This window comes from Fringilla coelebs (genome assembly GCF_963513975.1).
Source record: "Fringilla coelebs genome assembly, chromosome: 20".
Lineage (NCBI taxonomy): Eukaryota > Metazoa > Chordata > Aves > Passeriformes > Fringillidae > Fringilla > Fringilla coelebs.
In genome coordinates this window covers 3,717,320-3,739,619 of record NC_140046.1, presented here as the reverse complement: position 1 = coordinate 3,739,619, position 22,300 = coordinate 3,717,320, and the positions used below count along the sequence as shown (strand labels likewise).

General features: G+C 62.3%; 1 protein-coding gene across 2 annotated transcripts; it reads left to right on the top strand.

Moving 5' to 3' along the window:
• The first annotated feature begins 640 nt into the window (after positions 1-640).
• Positions 641-22,101, top strand: ABR (ABR activator of RhoGEF and GTPase). 2 transcript variants are annotated; one of them, XM_084218869.1, is made up of 22 exons: positions 641-1,091; positions 2,785-2,889; positions 3,342-3,527; positions 3,933-4,040; positions 4,646-4,706; positions 6,773-6,825; positions 6,968-7,108; positions 7,432-7,553; positions 7,663-7,828; positions 7,941-8,063; positions 8,135-8,210; positions 8,342-8,446; positions 8,891-8,965; positions 9,110-9,207; positions 9,319-9,450; positions 16,391-16,450; positions 16,543-16,652; positions 16,888-17,027; positions 17,470-17,604; positions 17,859-17,964; positions 19,516-19,663; positions 19,795-22,101. In XM_084218869.1, exons 1-22 carry the CDS (start codon positions 978-980, stop codon positions 19,882-19,884), a joined length of 2,454 nt encoding a protein of 817 aa, XP_084074995.1. In that variant the 5' UTR covers positions 641-977; the 3' UTR covers positions 19,885-22,101. The 2 variants fall into 2 exon arrangements, with proteins under 2 accessions (XP_084074995.1, XP_084074996.1); XM_084218870.1 differs by lacking the exons at positions 641-1,091; positions 2,785-2,889; positions 3,342-3,527; ... (10 more) ...; positions 9,110-9,207; positions 9,319-9,450 and adding an exon at positions 12,074-12,387.
• Positions 22,102-22,300: the final 199 nt, after the last annotated feature.

Genomic DNA, 22,300 nt, shown 5'->3' with positions numbered 1-22,300 from the left:
ACTGGTTCCCCTTTTGCTTCTGAAGAGCCCGAGGGAAACTGCTGAAGCAGCTCTTGCATCAGTGTCCCCTCCTCCAGCCCGCTCTTGCCTTGTTTGCCAAGGCCCTCAGTGTCCCTCACAAGCACCGCAGCAGTGCCGCTGTCCCCGTGTCCCGCTGCCCCGGGGCTCAGCGCTGCGGTGCCAGCCGGTCCCTGCGGGATGTGCGGCAGCTCTGTGTGAGCACACACGGCTCGGCTCTGTGACACTGCCCCAAGTCCCCTCTGGGGCACGGAGAGCTCTGGTACCTTCTGGGGGTGCACAGCCGGGTCCCCGTGTGGCACCTGGTGATGCTGCCCCCCTCCAAGGTCACTTCTCGCTGGTGGCAATCCCCACGGTCCAGCTGTGCCTTCCCACGGGACACGGGGGTCCAGAGGGCCGCAACACAAGGGATGCTCTCCCACTGCCGGGGGGCAGCGCGGGGGGCCTGACAGGGCACCCCTCCCCGCACACCCCGCCGGGCACACCTCGCAAAGCCGGCCGGGGAAGGCGGCAGCCGCTCGCCCCAGCCTCGACCACGGGCGGGCTGCGGCGGCGGAGCAGCCCCACCTCCGTGGCCGAGAGCATTTCCTGTAGAGCGCGCAGGGCGGAGCGGCGGGGCCGGCTGGGGCTGGGGCTCGGGCAGCGGCCCCTGCAGCGCCCGCGGCCCCGGGGCCGAGCGGAGCCGGCCGGGAGCGGGGCTGGCCCTGCGCTCGCAGCGCTGCCCAGCCCGGAGCCGCCGCCGCCGCTCAGCAGCCGCGCCGGGAGCGCCCGGGCCGGCGGGGACTGGGAGGCCGGAGCTGGGTCAGGCTGGAGCGGCACCGGGGATCCCATAATGGCTCCTTTCATCCCGCGCTGGTGGCCGGCATCCAGAGCTGAGTCAGCCTGGGACAGCTCGGCCGCCTGAGCCCCTTGCCTGGAGCCTTGTGGGGTCCCCTCTGCGCCCCGCTGCCCGGCCGGCCATGGAGGAGGAAGAGGAGGCCATAGGGTACCTGGATAAAGTGCTGGAGGATGAAGATGACTCTGAGCCAGGAACCCCCACCAGCCCCGTGTCTCCGTTTTCGGCCGGCGACAAGGTGGGCAGCGGGGGGACCCTGCTCCCGTGCTGGGCAGTGGGTGTGGGGACAAGGGGCATCTCGCTGGTGCTGGTGATGCCCGGGTGTTGGAACAGCTCCTGGGGCGATGCGGTGGGTGCTGCCAGGGGGCAGAGCTGGGAGCAGCGGGAGCATCACTGCGGCCCCACCACACCCCCCAGCCCTGCCTGTGCCAGGGGCACGGGGCAGGGCTGTGCCAGGCTCCAAGTGTGGAGGGCTCAGAGTGCAGTGGCCACCCAGCTGTCCTTCCAAGGGGGAGTAGAGCCACACGTGCTGCGGGGTGGGGGCTGCGGGGCTCAGCGGAGCCGGCACCGGATGCTCAGGAAGGGGCTCGTTTTACACTCTGACCACTGCTCAGCTATTGGCTGATTCCCTCACTCGGCCACCAGAAACACCTAAACAGTCCCAAAAGAGAGCTGGGGGTGGCCCAGGAGAGACCCCTGTGCTGGCAGGTGCAGCTCAGTATCCTTCTCATGCCCACCCTCATGCCAGGGTGCCTGGGTGCTGGAAGAGGGCTCTGGCCCTGCTCTCCCTGGGGTCTCCTGCATGGGGCAGCCACAAGGCCCTGACTAAGAGTCACTGCTCTGGGTCATGGGGGTCCGGTTGACATTGTCCCCGTGGGGTGCGTGGGCCCTGAGCGTGGGTGGGCCCCTTATCTGCTGAGCTCCTGCGCAGGGCCCAGGCTGGGGAAGCAGGAAGAGCCCATGACTAATCTGTGGCAAAGAGCCCACGAGCTCCTAGTGAATAAAAGTGGCCCCCCCTGCGCACCCTCCTGCTGCTCTGTCACCGTGGCCCAGCCTGAATGGGGCAGTCTGGCAGGGTGGGCACTCTGTTGTCACAGCAGCACCCAGGGCTGGGTGATGGACACTAGAGTGGGGCAGAGGGATGCTGATCCTCAGCCATGGCTGTGCCACCTCCTCTGGCACAACAGCCAGGGCTGGCATGGACAGACGTGAGACACGACCAGTGTCCCCCCCAAACCATCCTGAATGGCCCAGAGTGATGTCCCCATGGCTTTGCTTGGCCCCTGTCTGGGTGGCAAAGCCTGGTCCTCAATTGTGATTTTTAAGAGGAGAGGCCAAGGTGTGACCAAGGATGGTCCAGGGGCTGGGGTGTCCATGCCTGGGTACTGGCAGAGCCTCGCTGAGGGTCCCAGAGCCCCCCCAGCCCAGCCATCTCCCTGCCATGAGGGTCACAGCATAGGAACATCAGTGCTGCAGCAGACCTGGGTGCTGGGACATGCTCTGGTGCCACTGGGAAGTGCCTGCTGGGGTGGCACTTCCCAAGGGAAACCTCAGCCGAGGGAAAGGGTGGTGCCACATCACGTGGGAGCCCCATCCAGGGCCAAGCATGATTTCACTGGGCGTCTCTGGACTCTGCCCTGGGAGAGTCCTGCCATGCCGTGCGCCATCCTGGAGCGCTGCCAGCGGCACCGGGCTCGTGGCCAGCCCGGAGCAGGGAGGGGACAGGAGCCAGCACAGCTCGTGGCTTTCCCAGCTGGCTCCAGACGGGCTCTGCTGCCCGTCGGGCACATGCCCACGCCTTGCCACGGAGCTTCCCTGACACTGGCAGGGGCTTGTGCCCATGTGGGGATGCCAGGAGTGAGCTGGTGGGATGAGGGGTCTCCTCCTGTGCCACTTGCTGGCTTAGCCAGGCTCTGTGCTGTGTTCCGCAGGGCGAGCGGGATGCTGGCAAAGGCCTGGAGATGCGGAAGTTGGTGCTCTCCGGTTTCCTGGCCAGCGAGGAGATCTACATCAACCAGCTGGAGGCCCTCTTGTTGGTGAGCACAGCCCCCAGCCTGGACAGCCCCTCCAGGGATGGATGGATGGATGGATGGATGGATGGATGGATGGATGGAGAATTTTTCCCTGGGTGGCTTCCCCAAACCACATCAGCCTGAGTGGGAGCAAAGCTCTAGAAGCCACACCAGGGCCAGCTTTGCTCAGTCTACCCCCATGTCACCTCCCCTGCTGCCCATGTCCCTGTTGGGGACATACTTATAGCCCTGCTTCCTCCTGTGGACTTGCTGACCTTCATGGCGAGACGCTGTTGCACAACACGGGGTCACCGCCGCTGCGGGGAAGTCCAAGGATGCACGAGCCCGGAGTGCCCCTGGTCCAGCTGCCAGCCTTGGTCCATCTGTCCTGGGCAGCCCTCGCTGCCAGCTCAGATCCTCCTCATCCCCAGTGTTCTCCTCTTAGCCCTCATCTCAAACTCTCCCTTCTTTGGCAGCCCATGAAGCCACTGAAGGCCACGGCCACCACGTCGCAGCCTGTCCTCACCCTCCAGCAGATCGAGACCATTTTCTACAAGATCCAGGATATCTATGAGATCCACAAGGAGTTCTACGACAGCCTGTGCCCAAAGGTGCAGCAGTGGGACAGCAATGTCACCATGGGCCACCTCTTCCAGAAGCTGGTATGCATCTTCCCTGGGTCTTGCTCCACTTGGAAGAGGAGAAGGGCTGGAGTTGTGATGAGTTTGGAGTTGTGATGCCCCCAGGGGCTGTGCCCATGGATGCCATGACCGTGCTGGGGAGAGGAGAAGGAGAGGCCAGGTTGAAGGGCTGTAGCTTCAGCTTCTGCTGTCCAGGCACTTGTTATCTCTCTGCTGGATATTGGAGGTTTATGGAAGCACAGGCTGGGCAGGACCTCCACCATCCTGCCCTGAGCAGGAGCCAAGCATGTGACCCCCAGCTGGCTGAGTGTCCTGCTAGGAGGGGACAACTCTGGGCAGTGTCACCTCAAGGGCTGCCTGACCCCTTGGGTGCTGTGGGGGGCTTCAGCAGCCTGCTGGTGCCTGGCTAACCCCCACTCCCCACAGGCCAGCCAGCTGGGCGTCTACAAAGCCTTTGTGGATAACTACAAAATCGCATTGGAGACGGCAGAGAAGTGCAGCCAGAGCAACTACCAGTTCCAGAAGATCTCGGAGGTAAGCTGGGATGGGGCTGTGCCAGTGGGACAGGGCTGTGCCCGGGCTGTCCCTGCACAGGGCAGAGAACACTGTCCTTGTGGCTGAAGTGACCATGTCTGCCCCATGGAGATGCTCTCCCTGCCCTGGGGACTTGCAGGGACTGTCCCCAAGGGCTGGGCCACTGGGGGCTCTGCTGGAGGGCCGTGCTCTTTTGGGCACTGCAGGAGGTTGTCCCCACCTTGTGCAAGCTCAGGTAGGGCTCAGCCTGTGCTGTCACCACCCCATGCAGTGCTGGCCACCTGTGGCTCATCTCCTGCTGCCTGGAGCTCCGTTCCTGGATCCCCTTCAGAAATGGGGACCTCCATGGCTACAGCCTGGGCCCCCTGGTCCTGTTCAGCTTGGTGGCATCCCCACCATGTCCCAGCTGCTGGGCACAGCCAGAGGTGCTCCCAGCCAGGCAGGAACCCACACTCCTTCACCCAGCACCCATGTGTGGCCTCCAGCACAGCCAGGCTGGGGCCAGGGGGTGCAGGAAGGGTTGGGGGGACCCCGTGACCTTGAGCCATGACCTTCCCCCCACCCCAGCCCCCACGGGCTGTGCTGATGGGCCTTTCCCTCCCTAGGAGCTGAAGGTGAAGGGCCCCAAGGACTCCAAGGAGAGCCACACGTCCGTCACCATGGAGGGTACGGCGGGCGCGGGGAGGGGGACGCAGCCTTTTGTGCGCGCGGGTGAATTGCCGAGCCCTTTGTGTGCCTGGAGCCGGCGGGGATGGGGGGGGTCGCGGCTCTTTAGGATGCGGGGGGCGTGCGGCAGCCCCCCAGCCCCTGCCCAGCGCTCCTCCCCGCCCGCGGCGGTGCCGGGAGCCGCGCGGAGCGGCCGGAGCTGTGCCGCAGCCGGGCCGAGCGGCTGCGATGGCTGCGCGGACTCGGGGCTGCCATGGAAATCCTCCTCATTGTCCGGCCCTGCTGTAACTGCACCTACGGTGAGGCGAGGGGGGCGGCTCCGCTTTGGGGGGGCCGGTGGGGAGCGGTGCCGCGGGGTCTGTGCCGGGGGGTGGAGGCTGCGTCGTGCTCTGCGGGCTGAAGTTGGGAGCGTCTTTGTTCCAGGCTCGGTTGAATCATCTTGGCTCCGGCACACGCAGCCACGCGCTCGCTGTCCCCTCCGGGCATGGCTCGTGCCGCTGATGGGACAGAGGGAGCTGGGGTGGGCAGGGGGATCCTGGGCTGGGGGACCCCCTCGTGCCGGGCTGTGCTGTGTGGATGGTGATGGGGAGGGGTCCCCATTTGCCCCAGCGTCGTGGGGCTGGAATGTCCAGCTCTCCGTGGCTGGGAGGAAAGGCACCGGGCATCCCTGCCCGTGGGTCCCAGGCTGGCAGGACTGTGGGCACAAGGAGCTCCTTGTTCCTCTCTTGTGCTGGGACCACCCCTCCAGGGGCTCCCCGGAGCTTTGCATGTTCCTGTAGTGATGGCAGCAGGAGGTCCATCCTTCCTGTGGGTCTAGGATGGTGGAAAGCACCCTGCCTGTCACCTCTGTCCCAGAGCAGGGTTCTGGCTGGCTGTCACAGGGAGCAGGGCTCTTGTTTTACCCTCTGGCAGGGAGCTGTGGGGGTGCAGCCTCTGGTTAGGGTTCAGCCTGGCATCATCACCTCCTGAACAGAGACCCCCTGCTCACCCTGTCTCAGGACTGGGGGCCATGGGGCAGCCCCCTCTGGGATCACGGGGATGGGAGCCCCCCACGAGTCAGCCCAGGGTGAGGAGGTTTCAGCTTTCCCTCCTCTCCCATGGCCCAAAATCTGGCTGCTCTCGGCCCTGGCAGTTTGGGGAAGTGCTCCAAAGTGAAGGGAAACCCCAGAGGCATCAGCGTGGCTGGAAGCAGCCTGGGGAGACGTGAACGTGGCCAGGCATGGGGAGCAGCACTGTGAGTGGGCTCTGTGCCTTTGCCTGCCCAAAGAGGTGGGGAGGAGGAGAAGGGTCTGTCTGCTTCCACTGAAATGTGCCTCTGAAGAGCCTCTGGGGCTGTTTCCTGCTGGGAGGGTGTGTGGCAGGAGAAAGGGGTTGTCTGTATCCCGTGTGCGTGTTGTGTGGGTGTGTGTGAGGCAGCTCCGCCCTGGGTGGAGCCTCACAGGCAGTCAGAGGGGCTGCAGCCAGGGACAGGGGGCAGGGGTGTGGGGCTGAAGCCTTGGTGTTCTCTGTAGGTGGGGGTTTTGCTGCTGCTGGAGCAGCCTGGGCTCCCTTTGCACCCAGGGCTGGCTGGGGCAGTGCAGAGGGGTGGGGACAGGGTGTCCGTGGGGTGGGGAGAGGGTGTCCGTGGGGTGGCAGAGCTTGGTGAGAGACGGGACTCAGAGCTGAGCAAAAAGGGAAACTGAAAAAGCTGCCGAGGGTGAGGAACGGCTCTTCCGCTCCGCAGCCACCGCACAGCATGTGTGGGTGCAGCCCTCCCGGGGAGGCCCTGCCCTCCTGAGGGCTGTCCCAGGTGCTGCAGGTGTGGTGGGACATCCTGTCCCCACTTGTGGCTCCTGGTGCCCCCAGCACAGCAGGACATGGGGCTGTGGCAGTGCTGGCTCCCCGCTGCTCCTGGCACTGCCACGATTGTCCAGCTGTGCAGGACAGATCTCAGATGCTTGTGCAGACCAGGGGGGCTCTCTGGGCATCTAGGCTCCCCTCCTTGCCCCTGTGCTCTCTGTGACAGGTGGGAGAGGGGCCAGGGCTGCAGGCACAGGTGGCTGCTGACACTTTGTCTCTCCCCTCAGCGCTGCTGTACAAACCCATCGACCGGGTGACACGGAGCACCCTCGTCCTGCACGTGAGTGTGACGCCAGGACCACAGGGGTGGTGGTGGGCTCTGTCTCTGCTGCTCCTGGGGATCTGCAGCTGTGGGGAGTGCTGATGAGGGGTCTCCAGGTTGGGTGCTTTCAAGCTGCTCACCTGTGCCTGTCTCCTTCCAGGACCTCCTCAAGCACACCCCAGCTGACCACCCTGACTACCCGCTGCTCCAGGACGCCCTGCGCATCTCCCAGAACTTCCTCTCCAGCATCAATGAGGACATCGACCCCCAGAGGACAGCGGTCACCACCCCCAAGGGCGAGGTGAGCCTGTGGGGTGGGCAGTGCCTGGGCACAGGGTGAGGGCTGAGCCCTCTGCCAGCCCCTGGCTGGTGAATCAGCCCTGTAGAGCTCCTTAGTGCCTGGGTAGGAGTTGGTTGGAGAGGCTCCTCCAGATACAGTTCCAGGTACAAGGTTAGGGCTCTACCTGGTCCTTGCTGGTGGTGTTTTATTAAGCATAGAGGACATGGACCTCCCTGTGCTCCCGGTGGCTGAGCCACAGCGAGGGACAGGATTGTCGGCCTTTCCCCATGGATTTCTGGCCTTTGCTCCCTGCCTGCTCTCACGGCAGCCCCTCTGGCCCACAGACCCGGCAGCTTGTCAAGGATGGCTTCCTGGTGGAGCTGTCGGAGGGCTCGCGGAAGCTGCGGCACGTCTTCCTCTTCACCGACGTGCTGCTCTGTGCCAAGCTGAAGAAGACAGCAGTGGGGTAAGGAGGGCACTGGGCGCTGTGCCACACCCCCCCTGTCCCTCAGTGGGCTGGGGGATGTGCCAGGGAGGGGATCAGGTGTCAGTCAGCACCCGTGCCCTGGCTGCAGGAAGCACCAGCAGTACGACTGCAAGTGGTACGTGCCCCTGGCCGACCTGGTGTTCCCCTCGCCGGAGGAGTCGGAGCACTGCCCGCAGGTCCACGTCATCCCCGACCACGAGCTGGAGGACATGAAGATGAAGATCTCAGCCATCAAGAGCGAGGTGCAGAAGGAGGTGAGAGAAGGGTGTGGGACTTGCTCTTGGAGTGGGTGCCTTGCTCTGGATCAGGGATGGGTGCTGGGGGACGGGGCGCCTCTGAAAGGTCCTCTCTGCTCCGCGTCTGCAGAAAGCCAACAAGGGGCAGAGCCGTGCCATCGAGCGCCTCAAGAAGAAGATGTTTGAGAACGAATTCTGGCTGCTCCTCAACTCCCCTGCCATTCCCTTCCGCATCCACAACCGCAACGGGAAGGTGAGGAGGGCGGGCTGGGACCGGGCTCAGCCCTGGCTGCAGGCAGCCTGCCACATCTCCCTCTCTTACAGAGCTACCTCTTCCTGCTCTCCTCTGACTACGAGCGCTCTGAGTGGAGGGAGGCCATCCAGAGACTGCAGAAAAAGGGTAAGTCTGGGGCTGCTGAGGCCCTCTTGGGGCTCTTGGTCACCCCAGAATCCTATAAAATCCCAGCCTGGTGCTCTCCAGTCTATGACCAGCACTGGCTGTGTCCCTCTGAAGTTTCTGTCCTCTCCCAGACCTCCAGGCCTTTGTCCTGAGCTCAGTGGAGCTGCAGGTGCTCACAGGGTCCTGCTTCAAGCTGCGCACCGTCCACAACATCCCAGTCACCAGCAACAAGGACGGTGAGTGGCTGCTGGGTCCTGCTTTGCTCGGGATGGTGCCGGCCAGGAGCTGTGGGGTCCCTGAGCCGGAGCGGGGACTCTGCTGTGCAGGGGACAGCTTCCCACCAGGTGGCACTGCTGGAGCAGCGTCGGGCTCCCAGGCAGCGCAGTCCCGGCTGCCGCGCGGGGCTGCTTTTGGGCTCTCTCTGTCCCACGCTATGGGCTGGGGAGGAACATTGTGCCCAGGGTGAGACCCAGCCAGCCCCACTGGGAACCTCCCCCAAGGCTGTCCAGCAGCAGGAGAGCTTGGGATGTCTGTCAGTGGCGGATACAGGACTTAGGGATGTCCCTCCAGGGGCTTGGGGGATTTGGGGGTCACTACAGGCACTGTGCTTGCTGTGGCAAAGGCTGCCTTGGGGATGGCCAGCCCCAGGCCCTGACACAGCCTCTGCTCTCCTGCTACAGATGACGAGTCCCCAGGGCTTTATGGGTTCCTGCACGTCATCGTCCACTCTGCCAAGGGCTTCAAGCAGTCAGCCAGTAAGTGTGGGTGCCCACCCTGCTTGGAGGGGCCAGTGGCTCGGAAGAGTTGGGGTCCAGCACGGGGCCCTGCTCTGCCCAGCATGGTCCCCTGGGAGATGGTGAGGGTGTTCCTGGGGTGCTGAGCCATGTCTGCTCCCCCAGATCTCTACTGCACACTGGAGGTGGACTCCTTTGGCTACTTTGTCAGCAAAGCCAAGACCAGGGTGTTCCGGGACACCACAGAGCCGCAGTGGAATGAGGTGAGGGAGGGTGGCATGCAGGGAGGGGCTGTGCTCCCCATTTCCCTTCAACCCCAGTTTTGGAGCTGCTCTGGGGTGCTGGGGTTGAGCCACCCTCCCTCCACACCCCAGGAGTTTGAGATCGAGCTGGAGGGCTCCCAGTCCCTGCGCATCCTCTGCTATGAGAAGTGCTATGACAAGACCAAGCTCAACAAGGACAACAACGAAATCGTGGACAAGATCATGGGCAAGGGGCAGATCCAGGTATGCACAGGAGCTCTTGGGCATCCTCTCACCTGAAGGAGGACTCCTTAGGGCCTGGCACCTGGGCTGGGAGGGTTGTGCTGGGGTAATGCCTGGGGTGGGCAGCTCTGCTTTTGGGAGCGGGGTACAGCAGTTGTGGGGTTGAAGGCAGTGAGGTGGGTGGGCATCAAGCATGGGGGGTGATGGTCCTGGGGCACAGTGGCTGCAGGAGAAGGTGGGACAAAGTGAGAGGGGCCTTTGTGGTAGTGGCAAAGCCAGACCATCCCTGCAGAGGTGCATCCAGCCCCAGCTGGGCTGGAAGCGTTTCCTTTCTGCTGCTCTCCGTGCTGTGGCCCCCGGGTGCTGCAGGGAGGGGTTGGCATCTGCCCTAGGGAGGGCTCTGCATGTGCAGCCCCCCGTCCCTCCTGTGTCCCCTTCTGCCACCATCTGCCTTCCCTGTGCCTCCATCAGCTGCTGTTATGGCAACGGGGGTTTCCCAGGCGATGGCTGAGCTGCCTCTGATTGGTGGTTGCTAGGCAGGGAGCATGGAGGCCTGGGCTGCCCTGAGATGCTCCCAGGTGAGCAGGACCAGGAGGATGGAGTGGGGGGCAGGCAACCCCCAGACCTCACAGTCCCCCTGCAGCCACCTTGACCAGGCTGCAGGGAAATCCAGGGCAGGGGAACACAGTTTGGGCTGGGGGTGTGTCTGTGTTTTCCTGGTGGGCAGCCCAGCCTGGCTGCCTTCCTGTCTGTGCTGGGGACAGGGTCACGCCTGGGACACGGCCCTGCACCCAGGGCCACTTCAAAGGGCCCCTCGTGGCTGCCTGCTCCGTGGGAAAGCAACTGAGGGCAGGTCCCAGGGGAGCAGAGAGCAGCAGGGAAATGCTGCAGGGAAGGGGATGCTGTGGGGAAACAGCACTGGAGGGGACACAGGGTGGGAGGTGGGGGCTCAGCTTCACCAGTGGCTTGTCCATACCTGAAATCACCCCTCTGTTGCCCTCTCCCCCAGGAAGCAGTGCTGTGGGGCTGGCATTGGGCCAAGTGGGAAGGCCAGGGCAGGGAAGGGGCTCGGTGTCCCGCGGGGATCAGTCCAGCTGCGCTCTCGGAAATAGCCTGGATCAACAAACATGAGTCATGCTGGGAGATGCGGGGGTCGGGACAGGGACAGCACAGCCCGTACCCGCTGTGCAAGAGTTGTGGGGGAAGAGCAGGAAAGAGAGAAGGCCCTGGGGCTGCTTATCCCGAGGAGGATCTGGATGGGTGGAAGAGTGTCAGGGTCGGGGCTGTCCTGCCTGTCACCCAGAGCCACAGCTCAGCCTCTGCCCCAGGGGTGGGCTTGGTGACAGGGCAGGACAGCTGTGAGCAGGATGGGCAGTGCTGCTGCTGGGGCTGTGGGCTGTAGTCAAGCCCCAGAGCTGCCCCCCTGCCTTCTCCCTGAGCCATTCAGGCAGAGATGCTGCCCTGGATGTTCCTCACCCCGCCTGGTCCCTGGGCTCATCATGAGCTGCTGCTGGTTCCACAGAGCAGCACTGGCTGCACAGTGGAAAGGTGTGACTCCTGGTTGTTATTAACCCCATTTCCTAAAGCTGGAATGTGCCGTGGTCGGGATAGGGCTGCCCTGTTTGTCTTGTGTCCCCATGAGGGTCCTGTGTCCCCTGCACTGCAGGGATCAGCCCTGCTCTGAGCTGTCCCAGTTGCTCCCAGCAGCTGGGCTGTGTGTGCTGGGTGCTGGCAGGGGTGTGTGCTGCTGTGCCAGGACGGCAGACAGATGTTGTGGTGGGCACAGCAGGCGGTACTTGTGCCCACATTGCGGAGGACAGAGGCTGGATGTGGCCCCCAGGCCCTGCAGGAGACAGGCAGTGGGTGCATGAAGGAGTTCTCAGGACCCCCTTCCTCAGCCCATTTGATGCCTGGGGAGATTTGGCTGTTGAAGCAGTGCCTGTGTTGTCATGGGCACGGTGCCTGCTGTACCCTCAGGGAATAGCTGCCTGTCTGCCTGTCTGTCTGTCCACTTCCCTGGGCCGGCAGAGTGTCTGGCGGGGGAGATTTGTGATGTTGGAGCACCCCTGACCTGCAGGGAACCATAGTGACCCATGGGGACTCCAGGGGCTGCTGAGGGGTGCACTGGGGGGCAGTCAAGTCCCCCCAAGCCTGCACCTCAGCATGTCCCTCAGCAGGCAGGGACACTTCCAGGGCTTCCCTGCCCCCTGGCAGTGGGGCTGACAAGGGCCAGGGTACACAGAGGGGACATGGGGGTACCCAGCTGTCCCTAGGCGTGACAACAGACCCCAAAAGCCTCCTGCTCTCAGCAAGCGCAGGAGAGCCAGCCTGGCTCCTGCGGGGAGCCGGGAATGCTGCAGCCGCCAGCGGCGGTGCCTCGGGGGCCGCGGCTGCCGCTGGCGCTGCGAGGCGGATAACGGCAGAGGGATAACAACAGCGGATAACGGCAGAGGGAATAACAAGAGCGGATAACGGCGGCGGGATAACGGCGGCGGGGAGCCCGGGCAGCTCCCCCAGCGCTCCCGAGCGGCGGCGGGCGGCAGGGCGAGGGTTAAACGCGTGGGGGCCGCCGGGGAGGGGGGGGGCTGCCTTTGAGTCACTTCCTCGCAGGGGGAGGGAGGTTTTTGGGGTTGCCTCGCCAGCCTGGCTCACACCCTGAAGATGAGCCCCGGCCGCTCGCCGCCCCGCCGCCCCAGCGGGGCTCCCCTCGCCGGCCCGCGCTGACCTCTCGCCGCCGGCAGGAGGGATGCGGATGCCGCGCTAACCCAGCCGCGGGCACCCTCGTGTCGCCTGCCCGGAGCCGAAGCGGTGGTCGCGATGACGGAGGTGTTGGTGCAGCCGGAGGGCGGCCCCGGCCCCGGGGGCGAGCGCGGCGTGGAGGAGCCCGAGGGGAAGCGAGCCCCGAACACGGGCGCCCGGCTCTGGGGCAGGGTGCGCAGCAAACTGCTCCGGCAGAAGGTGCTCCGGGTGCGGGGGGCGGCTGCGGGGGACACTGCTGGGCTCTGGGATGGCTCCGCTGGGCTCTGCTCTGCGTGGTGACCGCTGGTTTTGCGGGGTGGGGGGCGCTGATATGCGGGGCTGTGTTGTTTGTGTGGAAGATGAGCGCGGCGGGGTCTGTGCGCGGAGCAGGGAGATGTTTGGGTGCTTTGGGAGCTCTTAGATGCACTTGGCAGCCTGTGAGGTGTTTGTTTTGCTCCTTCCCTCTCCCTCTGTGTTCTGGCAGGCTCCGGGAGGCTGAGCTGTTTGCACCGGGGGTTCCTGCAGAGGCAGGGCAGGGAGCCCCTGCCCGGCCCTGGAGCTTGCCCAGGGGGCAGCGATGCTCCTGGGCTGGCTGGGGCCGGCTTCCCGGGGTGCCACAGCACCCGGTGCCTGCACCCCCCTCTTGCAAGCCGGGTCGATCCAGGCTTTCCCAGCTCGCAGCTGTGTCGCAGCCACATCAGCCAGTGCTGCCCGTCTTTGTGGGAACACCGAGCGCGGGGATGTGCGACAGAGGTGACAGAGGAGGGGGACAGCACCCTCGCAGGCTGTCCCAAAAGCCCCACGGGGGACTCTGTGGGTTTCCCTCGGTGGAGTCCCCCTGCCCGGGGAGCAGGGGCTGCCTGGCCCGTCGGGGCTCGCTTTGGCAGCGGCTGTGACGCAGCTGCATTAACCTCGATTCTGTGCCGAGCCCGGGGGATTAAGGGGCAGCAGGGCTCTCCGGGGAGGCTGCCCGGCGGCTGTCGCTGGGTCACAGCATGAAAGGGTTTCATTTCCCGTGCCCGTGCTGGCTGCTGGCTTCCCTGGGGCTGCAGGGCAGGATGTGGCCCCGGCAGGTTCGTGCGGGGTCCCGGTGGGTTGTGGCTGCTGCTGCTGCTGCTCCTCGGGTCACTCTCTGTCAGGGCTGTGGATTGCTGCTTTTTGGGGGGCTGTGCTTGGCCACTGGCAGCGTTTGCTGGTGTGGGGGCTGCCCTGTCCCACGGTGCTGGGGGCTCAGGGACTGTCTGTTCCCTGGCATGGAGGTCTGGGGAGGGATCTGCTTGCCAGGGCAGCCACGGGAGGCCAGGCTGGGGAATCTGTGGGTGCCACACTGAGGGGAAGCAACGCTGGCTGCAGCAGCTCCTCTGGAATCCTGCTCCCCAGGGCCTTGGCAGAGATGACCTCAAAGACTGAGTCACTGGTTTGCTCCCAGTTGCTTCACCCAAGGCTGAGGTGGGGTGACCTCATGGGCCTGAGATGTGAGGAGGGGACATGCCCAGCCTGACAGTCCCTGCCCCACCACAGCATCCCGGTGTTTGGGGCCCTGGGGAACCACCCTGAGGATTTGGAGCCCTACCAGCTCCTCACCTTGGAGCTCTGTGCACCCAGCCCTGCCTGGATCTGTCACAGTGCCACGACCTGGACGTGTCTTGAGGACAAAATTCCAGGATGTGGCCTCATCACCTCAAGTCTGGAGCTGTCCCATGGACAAGACAAGCAGTAGGAGGGGAGGGTCAGCACCAACAGGACCTCTCCAGAACACACAAAATGCTGCAGGACTGCCAGGATTCTCATTGCCTGTTCCTCCACAACCTGGGCCTTGTCCTACAAATAAAGAGCTGTGGATAATTTGGAACCCAGGATGATGGCACATCCCTGTGGCAGCAAACAGAGGGTGTTTCACCTCACCATGGATGAGAGCAGCACCACAGTGAATGCTGACCTGGGCATGGATACCACCATGGCTGAGAGTCCCTGAGATGCAGGAGGGAGCAGCCTGGAGACGTGCTGGTGGCCTGGCTGGGATGTTTCCCCAGGCACAGAGAGGTGTTTGAAGCCATCTGATCTTCCAAAGAGGAGCTGACATCTCATCCTGCACAATGCTGGCTCGAAGGCTGTTGCCAGGGCTCCTAGCCCAGGAGATCCCCATTGACCTGGGATGTCCCTGCATCCTGCTGGAGCAAGGCAGCTCCCTTCAGAGGACAAGGAGATGGTGCTGGGACCTGGGACCTGGGACAGGGTGTTTGCCTGTGTGGGCAGGAGCTGGTTCTGTGGGTGGATGTCCCATCCATCCTCCCACACCTGGAGATGAAGTGTTGGATGTGGCTTTGCTTAAACTGAGGAGTGGCAGCATCATGTGCTGCTGCTGCTGCAGGAGGGTTAGAGAGCACCAGGGCCAAGCCACAGCACTGCACAGGGACCTGCCCTAGCTGCAGGAGGGCTCAGGCCCATGGGGCCAGCAGAACTAGTCCAAATTTGGGCCCTGCTGGCTGTTGTGGGATGGTTGTGCCCATGCAGGGGGAAGGGGCTGCAGGGGAGTGACGTGCTCAGGGTAAGGTCTGCAGCACTGGCAGCAGCCAACCTGGCTTTAATAAAAGCTTTCTTCAGAGCTCTGCTAAAGCCCTTCCAGATGTGAGCTGCCAGGGCCATCGGAGCCAGAGGGACCTGAGGGGAGGGGAAGGGGAAGGCATGCATGGTGGCTGCAGTTAAAATTGTGTTGCAGAGCAGACAGGCTCCTGACCTGGCTGGGGGATGGAGGGGCTTCACTGCCATGAGTGGGACAGGGATGTGTGGGGAAAAGGGTGAAAGTGCCTGGGACAGTGGTGTTGGCTGTGGTGGCTTCGTGGCAGTGCCGTGGGGATGCAGTCCTGTGGGGGAGCACAGAGGAGCTGGAGCAGCAGGACTGGGCTTGGCTGTGGTCTGGCTGCAGTCTCGTGATCCCAGTGTCCAGACCTGCTGCAGGGTCCCATGGGAGCCCAGGGCAGCTGCAGCTTTTTTCCTCCTCCTCCTCCTCCTGTTCTCCAGCAGCCGCAGGGCTGGCACAGAGGGAGCAGCGTGGCACTCTCTGGGCTCTTCCATGTGCTGGGCTGGAGCACCAGGGAGGGCTCTGTGTCAGGAGCCATTCCTGGGCCATGCTGGAGACAGCAGCATTTCTGCCTTGCTGGGGACCACGGTTTTCTCATGGCTGAGGAGCTGCTTGGGCTCACAGGGCTGCTGTGGCATTTGGCAGTGCCACTGTGCTGGGTCTGTGCCAAGAACCAGGGCAGCTCGAGCCTGTTGTTGGGACTGTGGGGCCTTGGTGTGCAAGAAGGGACATGAGGGACCCCACAGTGTCCCCCCCATCATGACATGCAGTGACTTTGTGGGCAGGGGAACAGCAGCTCCGTGGCTGGAGCAGCAGCTCTGGACATCTTTACACTTGCATCTCCTGACACAGCAGCTGCAGGAGGCTCCTGTGTCCTTGCAGAGTGACCCCACGTGCCTGGTGCAAGTGTGGCCTGGCAGCTGCATGTCCCCAGCCCTGGGAGCCCCCACCAGCTCCCGTATCCCATCCCCTTCCCCAAGGGGACATTAGGGCTGGGCTGCCCGCCCTGTGCATTACAGGGATCAATGGGGCCAGATCAATACCACCAGCTGGGGACCAAAAAGCCCCAAAAGGCGGCTGCACCCACCTCTGCACAGCCCTGGGGCCTGGAACCCACCACAGCACGTGCCAGGGCCTTGGGAATGCCAGCACCTCTCGCTGCACCCGGGTGCCGGGGCAGTGTCACCGAGTCCCCCGCTAGCCCCAAAGCCAGAAATAGCAGAGCCTGTCATTCCCAGGGGTTATAAATAGCTTTGGCTATGGGGAGATGTTGTTTTTCTGCATGGAAAACGCTGCCCTAGTTCTGTTTCATCAATCTGCCGCCAGAAATAGTCCTACTTTCTTGGAAGTTTCTTGCTTCTCGGGTGTGGGTTAAACACTCCCCTTGCAGGGGCTCTGGGGAGAGGGCAGGACAGGGGGGCTGAGCCCACCTGGCTTCAGGGCACAGCCAGAGGGACCCCAGACCCCAAAGGGGAACCTCTCCATCCTCTGGTCATGAGCAGCATGTTGCCCAGGAAAAGCATATCCAGTGCTCTACACCATCTGCAGATCAGGGGCTTTGGGGGCCACCAGGTTGGGATGACAGCAGGGCTGGCACGAGGCTGTGTCCCCACAGAACTCACAGACCATCTCTCCCCACAGCTGGACCCACAGGCCGTGCAGACGAAAAACTGGCACATGGATGTGATTGAGATGAACGGAGTAAGTGGGGTGGGGGACCCACAGCCCCTGGCTGTGAATGCAGCCCCTTCTTGTCTTCAGGCCAGCCAGGACTCACCCCCTGTCTCCCACAGATCAAGGTGGAGTTCTCCATGAAGTTCACAAGCAGGGACATGAGCCTGAAGAGGACCCCGTCCAAAAAGCAGACTGGTGTCTTCGGGGTGAAAATCAGTGTTGTGACAAAGTAAATGCAGGGCTGTGGGGCTGAGCTGCTCTGGGTGTGGGGTTTCACTGCGTCCCCTTGCTGCCACCAGCACTGGGGAGCTTGGCCTTTGCTCTCTGCTGGGGATTTTCCTGTTCCCTTTGCCATTCCCATCCTCCCCTCCTGCATGCAGGGCTGGGCATGGGGTTGGCAGGGCTGGGCTGGCTGCCAGGGTTCCCCTGGGAGTCTCTGCTGACGGCTGCGCTTCCCGAGCCAGGCGCGAGCGCTCCAAGGTGCCTTACATCGTGCGCCAGTGCGTCGAGGAGGTGGAGAAGAGGGGCATCGAGGAGGTTGGCATCTACAGGATCTCTGGAGTGGCCACTGACATCCAGGCATTGAAAGCTGTCTTTGATGCGAGTGAGTGTCCTGGGGGAGCTTGGTGTTCTGAGATGCCCCCAGCCCCCTGCAAGCCCGGGTTTGGTTATTGCGCTGCACTTGTGCCAGATGTTGCCGCTCTGCACAGGAAGGGGCTGGGGGTGAGGAGGGACAAAAACACCCAGAGATCCCAGCCTGTTTGTGCCTCTGAGCTGCTGCCACTGCTGGCTGGCTCCTGGGAGACACTGAGTCAGGGAAACGTTGCAAATGGATTTGCAAATCGTTGTGTGTCCTGTTGCCCAGCCAGGCGGGAACCACTGGGCTTTTCCCAGCCTCAGCCTGGCTGATGGGGCTGTGAACCCAGCAGCGCTGTCCCTGCCCTGCAGCTGGCAGCCTGTCTGGGTAGCTGGAGTGATACAGAGGGTGGAGACCCAGAGGGCATCAGGAGGGCAGGAGGCGTCACATGTGGGTGCTCTGTGGACAGATAACAAGGACATCCTGGTGATGCTGAGTGACATGGACATCAATGCCATCGCTGGCACGCTGAAGCTGTACTTCCGTGAGCTGCCCGAGCCCCTGCTCACTGACAGGCTCTACCCCGCCTTCATGGAGGGCATCGGTAAGGGCTCGGGGATGGGAAGGGGTTGATGCACAAACTCTGTTTAGCATTGCTTGCTCTGGGATGGGAGACTCCCAAGGGTCCTTCCCAGCTGGGCCCACTCGGTCCTGGATGTTTTTGCTGGTTCCAGGCAGCTCAGGACCGGTGGTGCTGTTCCCCAGTGCTCACACAGTGGCTGCTGGAGGTATCTGGCTGTGGTGGGTCCTGCTGCTGCAGCAGACCCTGTCCTGAGCCCTCTCCCTCTTTGCCTCCAGCCCTCTCGGATCCTGCTGCCAAGGAGAACTGCATGATGCACCTTCTCCGCTCGCTGCCTGACCCCAACCTCATCACCTTCCTCTTCCTGCTGGAGCACTTGAAAAGGTAATGGCTCAGGGGTTGCCTGGGGCGGGTGGGAGGTGCAGGACGGGTCTGTCTCACTGCTTTGCTGAGGGGATGGGACATGAACAGTTTGAGCTGCTGTTTGATTCCTGTGGTGCCTGCCCGGCGCCAGGCTGATCCCAGACTGGAGGCAGAGGGTGCTGTGCTGGTGCAGAGCAGGGCACCAGCTGAGAGGGTACAGCTCCAGGTCTGTCCCACCTGCCCTGTCTCTCTGGGCTCTGGCACATTCCCCAGGCTTCAGCCTGTTCAGATCATTCTCTGATATAAGTGTTGGCTTTCCACATCTTCTCCCCTTGGGCCCTGTAGGATGCTGGGGAGGTCCTGGAGCCATCCTGCCCCTCCAGAGCAGCCTCTGGTGTCCCAGGACCACCAGCTGTGGTTCCAGCAGGGTCTGGGCTGTGCCTGGCCAGTGATCCAGGTCAGCTCTGCAGGGAGCACACGGCCTCTGCAAACATGGAACACTTGGCTGCTGCTGCCGCTGTGCAGCTGCTGGGATGAGCTCTGCAGGGAGCAGCTGGCCTCAGCACAGGACAGGAATCAATTGGGAGCTCTGCAGTGTCCCCCTTAGCTGGAAAACAGCTCTGTGTCCCTTCCCACCAGTCCAGCAGTAGTCCTTGCAAAACAAGATGCAGCAATCCCTGTCACCTGTCAGCAGCGGGTGGCCAAGAACCAAGGACACTCAGCTCTGTGGAAATGTCCCAGAACTGCAGGTGACACCTCAAATCAGCTATCCCAGGGTGAGTGCAGCAGTTTGAGGCTTTACAGGCTTTTCTTGGCCCAGATGAGGTGCATCCAAACCTGGGAACTCAGGGACTGGGGGTCCCTGGGGGCCCAAAACCCAGAGAAGGTATGGGGCTGTGGTAGGGCAGCAGAGCAGAGCACAGAGCCTGGCCAGAGCTGGGGCTCATGGCTCATGTTACTTGCATCATGAAAGTTTTTTTTTCTGTTCCTCTGGTTTGGCTAAAACCAAACAGAAAAAGTGATTGATGCTGGGGGATGGAGAAGGAAAAATCCATTTCCATCCTGAGAACCGGGCACAGCCAGTTCCCACATCTGCTCCCCTGGCCGGGGCTCAAGCGAGCAGCCTGTGCCGGGGAGCACAGCTGCCTCCTAACATGGCAATGTTGTGGTCCTGCTTCCCTCCACGCTGGCAGGGCTCCCACAGGGCTGTCGGGGCAGGGAGCCTCGAGGGGAGTGGGTGCAGGGGGCAGGGGCTGGTGCAGGGCTCCCCATACCCTGCGGGCTCGGGAAGGGTGGAGGCTCCGCAGTGCAGAAGTCAGGGCTTGGTTGCTGCCACATCACACCCAGGGCTCCCGGCCAGGCCCAGCAGCTCCAGCAGAGGCCATGAAGGGGGCAGAGCTCCCTGCCCTGCACCTGGGTTTTCTGAGGGCTACAGAGGGCAGTGGAATGCTGGAGGTGCCCCACTGCTGTTGGGAGAAGGGAGAACGGCCCTCGGCGTCCACATCACCCCATGGATCCCCACTCCTGACCATCGTTAGGGGCTGACGCTGCCTCTCTCCCTGTACCCCACAGGGTGGCTGAAAAGGAACCTATCAACAAAATGTCTCTCCACAATCTGGCCACGGTTTTTGGGCCGACACTTCTGAGACCCTCAGAGGGGGAGAGCAAGGCGCACCTCACCTTGGCCTCTGACATCTGGTCCCACGATGTGATGGCCCAGGTAAGAGCTGGGTACTGGAGGGGTTCACCGGCCTGTCTGGGTAGATTTGTTACTTCTTGCTGGGTGGGACAAGCTGGGAGGTGGCAGCTCTTTCCCCTTCTGTAGTAACACCCCCCATTTACCTTCTACAGGTCCAGGTCCTTCTCTACTACCTGCAGCATCCTCCCATCTCCTTCAGCGAGCTCAAACGCAACACACTTTACTTCTCCACGGACGTGTAGCCTGCAGGCAGAAGGCACCAGCTGCAAACACTCCAGCTCCCTGCTGGGGGACACAGACTAGACCACAGCCCCCAAGGGAGACCAGCTCAAACCCAGGACGGTGCTGCCTGCAGCTCCTGTACAATCATGTTCCAGTGGCCCGGTCCCAGCAGGTGCCAGGCCCTCTCTGTAAAGTAGTCGTGTCTTATGTCCCTTCTTGTGTTCAAGGATTGTTTTTATGTATATTTGCTCAACGGAAGAGGTAGTGACTGACAAGGGCTGTGGACACAGGCTTCCCCCTTGGCTAGTTTTCTCCTGGACTCCTTCCCGCCTGCTCACTCCTACCAGGCACCCCTCGCCTGAAGCCTGCAGTGCCCCACGAGTGCCTGTTTGCTGCCCAGCTCCCTGCCCACGCCTGCATGTGCAGCACTGGCTCGCTCCAAGGCCGGGAGCTCACGGGCCTCCCTCCCTGGTGACGGTGACAACCAGCTCTGCTTTGGCTTCGCTGCCTGCGCAAACGTTGGACCCTGTGCCTGGATCCTGCTCTGCTCTGAGCAAACTGCGACGAGAGCAGAGGAGCAGGGTACTGCTTCCTCCCTGCCACGGCTCCTCTGGGTGTTTTCAGGCCAGTCCCCTCTCCAGCCCCAGCCCTGTGCTTTGCCTGTGTGTGTGTGGCGTGGTGGTTCCTCCCCTCGCTGGATTTCGCCTCTGAGTAGCGTTATGGGGTAAGCGCTCACACAAGGCTGGAGCCAGAGGTGCTGTGCTGGTCTCGATCCACAGCAGGCTGAAAGGATGGCCAGCCAGAGGCAGGTTTGCTTTCTGCACCATGGGCTTGACCCCACATCTGCTCTGGCACTGATGTGGTCACGAATTTCCCCAATTTGGAAATTTGGTGGGGAACAGGGTATCTGCTGTACAGTTCTGTCTCTGCCATAGCAAGGCACTCACGCCCCTGCCAGCCCAGCACTGCCATGAGCACTGCATGCACCCCGTGGCACAGCCTGCTGGGGCACCAGCATCCCTCCCATGGCCATGGGGACAAGGAGATTTTGTATCCCTTCCTTGGCCTTCCCTGCTGCACTGAGCACATGGCAGCACATGGCCCTGCCTCAGTGACAGCCTGGCTGCCAGAGGCAAGTGCTGTGCAGCAGCTGGATGGTCACCCAGCCTGGGAACCTGCACAGAAGGATGGGAGGAGGAAAGCCTTCATGGCCCGTGTGACTGAAGGCAGAAATGTTTCGTTCTTTCTCCTTGCTGCTGGATTAGCCATGCCCAGCCAGCTCAGGTCTGTTTGTTAGTGGCTCCAGTGACCCCTCCCAAGCTGATGGCTGGAGTTGTCACGCCACGTCCCAAGGCAGGACAGGCTGCCCCAGTGCCCGGCTCCTGGATGTCCCCCATGCTCCCACGTAGGTGTTGGTACCCGTTGGGACACAAAACCTTTCGCTCTGTGAGCTGAGTCCATGTTCTTGTGGGAAAAGCCCCCCCATGTCCCCGACTGCGTTGGCCCTGTGCTCTCCTGTGCCAAATGGAGATGGATGAGAAGTGACCAAGCCTGTCCCCCACAGCAGCGTTGCCTTTACCCTCCCAGCTAATGGACTGTTCCAGGTAGAGCCCAGCCACCGATGCACCAGGTATGTCCTCAGCCCCCTCCCTGGGGAAGGCAGCACCTGCCAGCCCTGCACCAGCAAAGCAACCAAGGAGGGGAGGTCTCAGTCCCCCTCCAAAGGGCTCACACTCCAGACCCTGCTCCTCTTGACTACCAGCTAAACAGAAGGGAAAGAGCATTGCAGAAAATAACCAGGCGTCTGTCTTGGCCCTGGACCCAGTAAGGAGGCCGAGCTTTAGATCTGACTGCACAACAGATCCCTGTGTGTCTGATTTGTTACACGTGTCCGAGTCTGTCCACGACACTGTCATTCCAGATGGAGACTCTGTACAGCCAAATCTCCCCCTGTGACAGTGGCTGGAGGCCCAGTCCCCACAGCCCAGCACAACAGGCTGTGGCTGTCCCCATGACTGGCTTTTGCTTGTCCCTACAGGAAGGAAAAGAGGGGTTGGACTCTTGCAGCTACAGGTAGAATAGAACTGGTAATTAATATTTGACTTTCAAAAGTTGTTAAGGATATATTTTTGTTTGTGTTCTGTTTCAATTTCTGTAGATTATAAACTTTAAATGGCTGTAAAACCTCGTGAGGAGAAAAAAAAATGTTAATAAAAATGCAAAGCCCCGATATTTGCACAAAAGAAGCCCTGTGGTGTTGCTGTTTGCACTAACTGATCACTTTGGCATCACAGCTTCTTCTTTCTGTCGTGGAATTTTTGCTTGCACTTCAAGCCAGTGGTACAAGCACAGGCATTGTGCCAGGCAATCTTTGAAGAGACTTCTTATGGTTTGGGCTACATCCTTGCATTTTGGAGGAAAAAACCCTGGACTGTC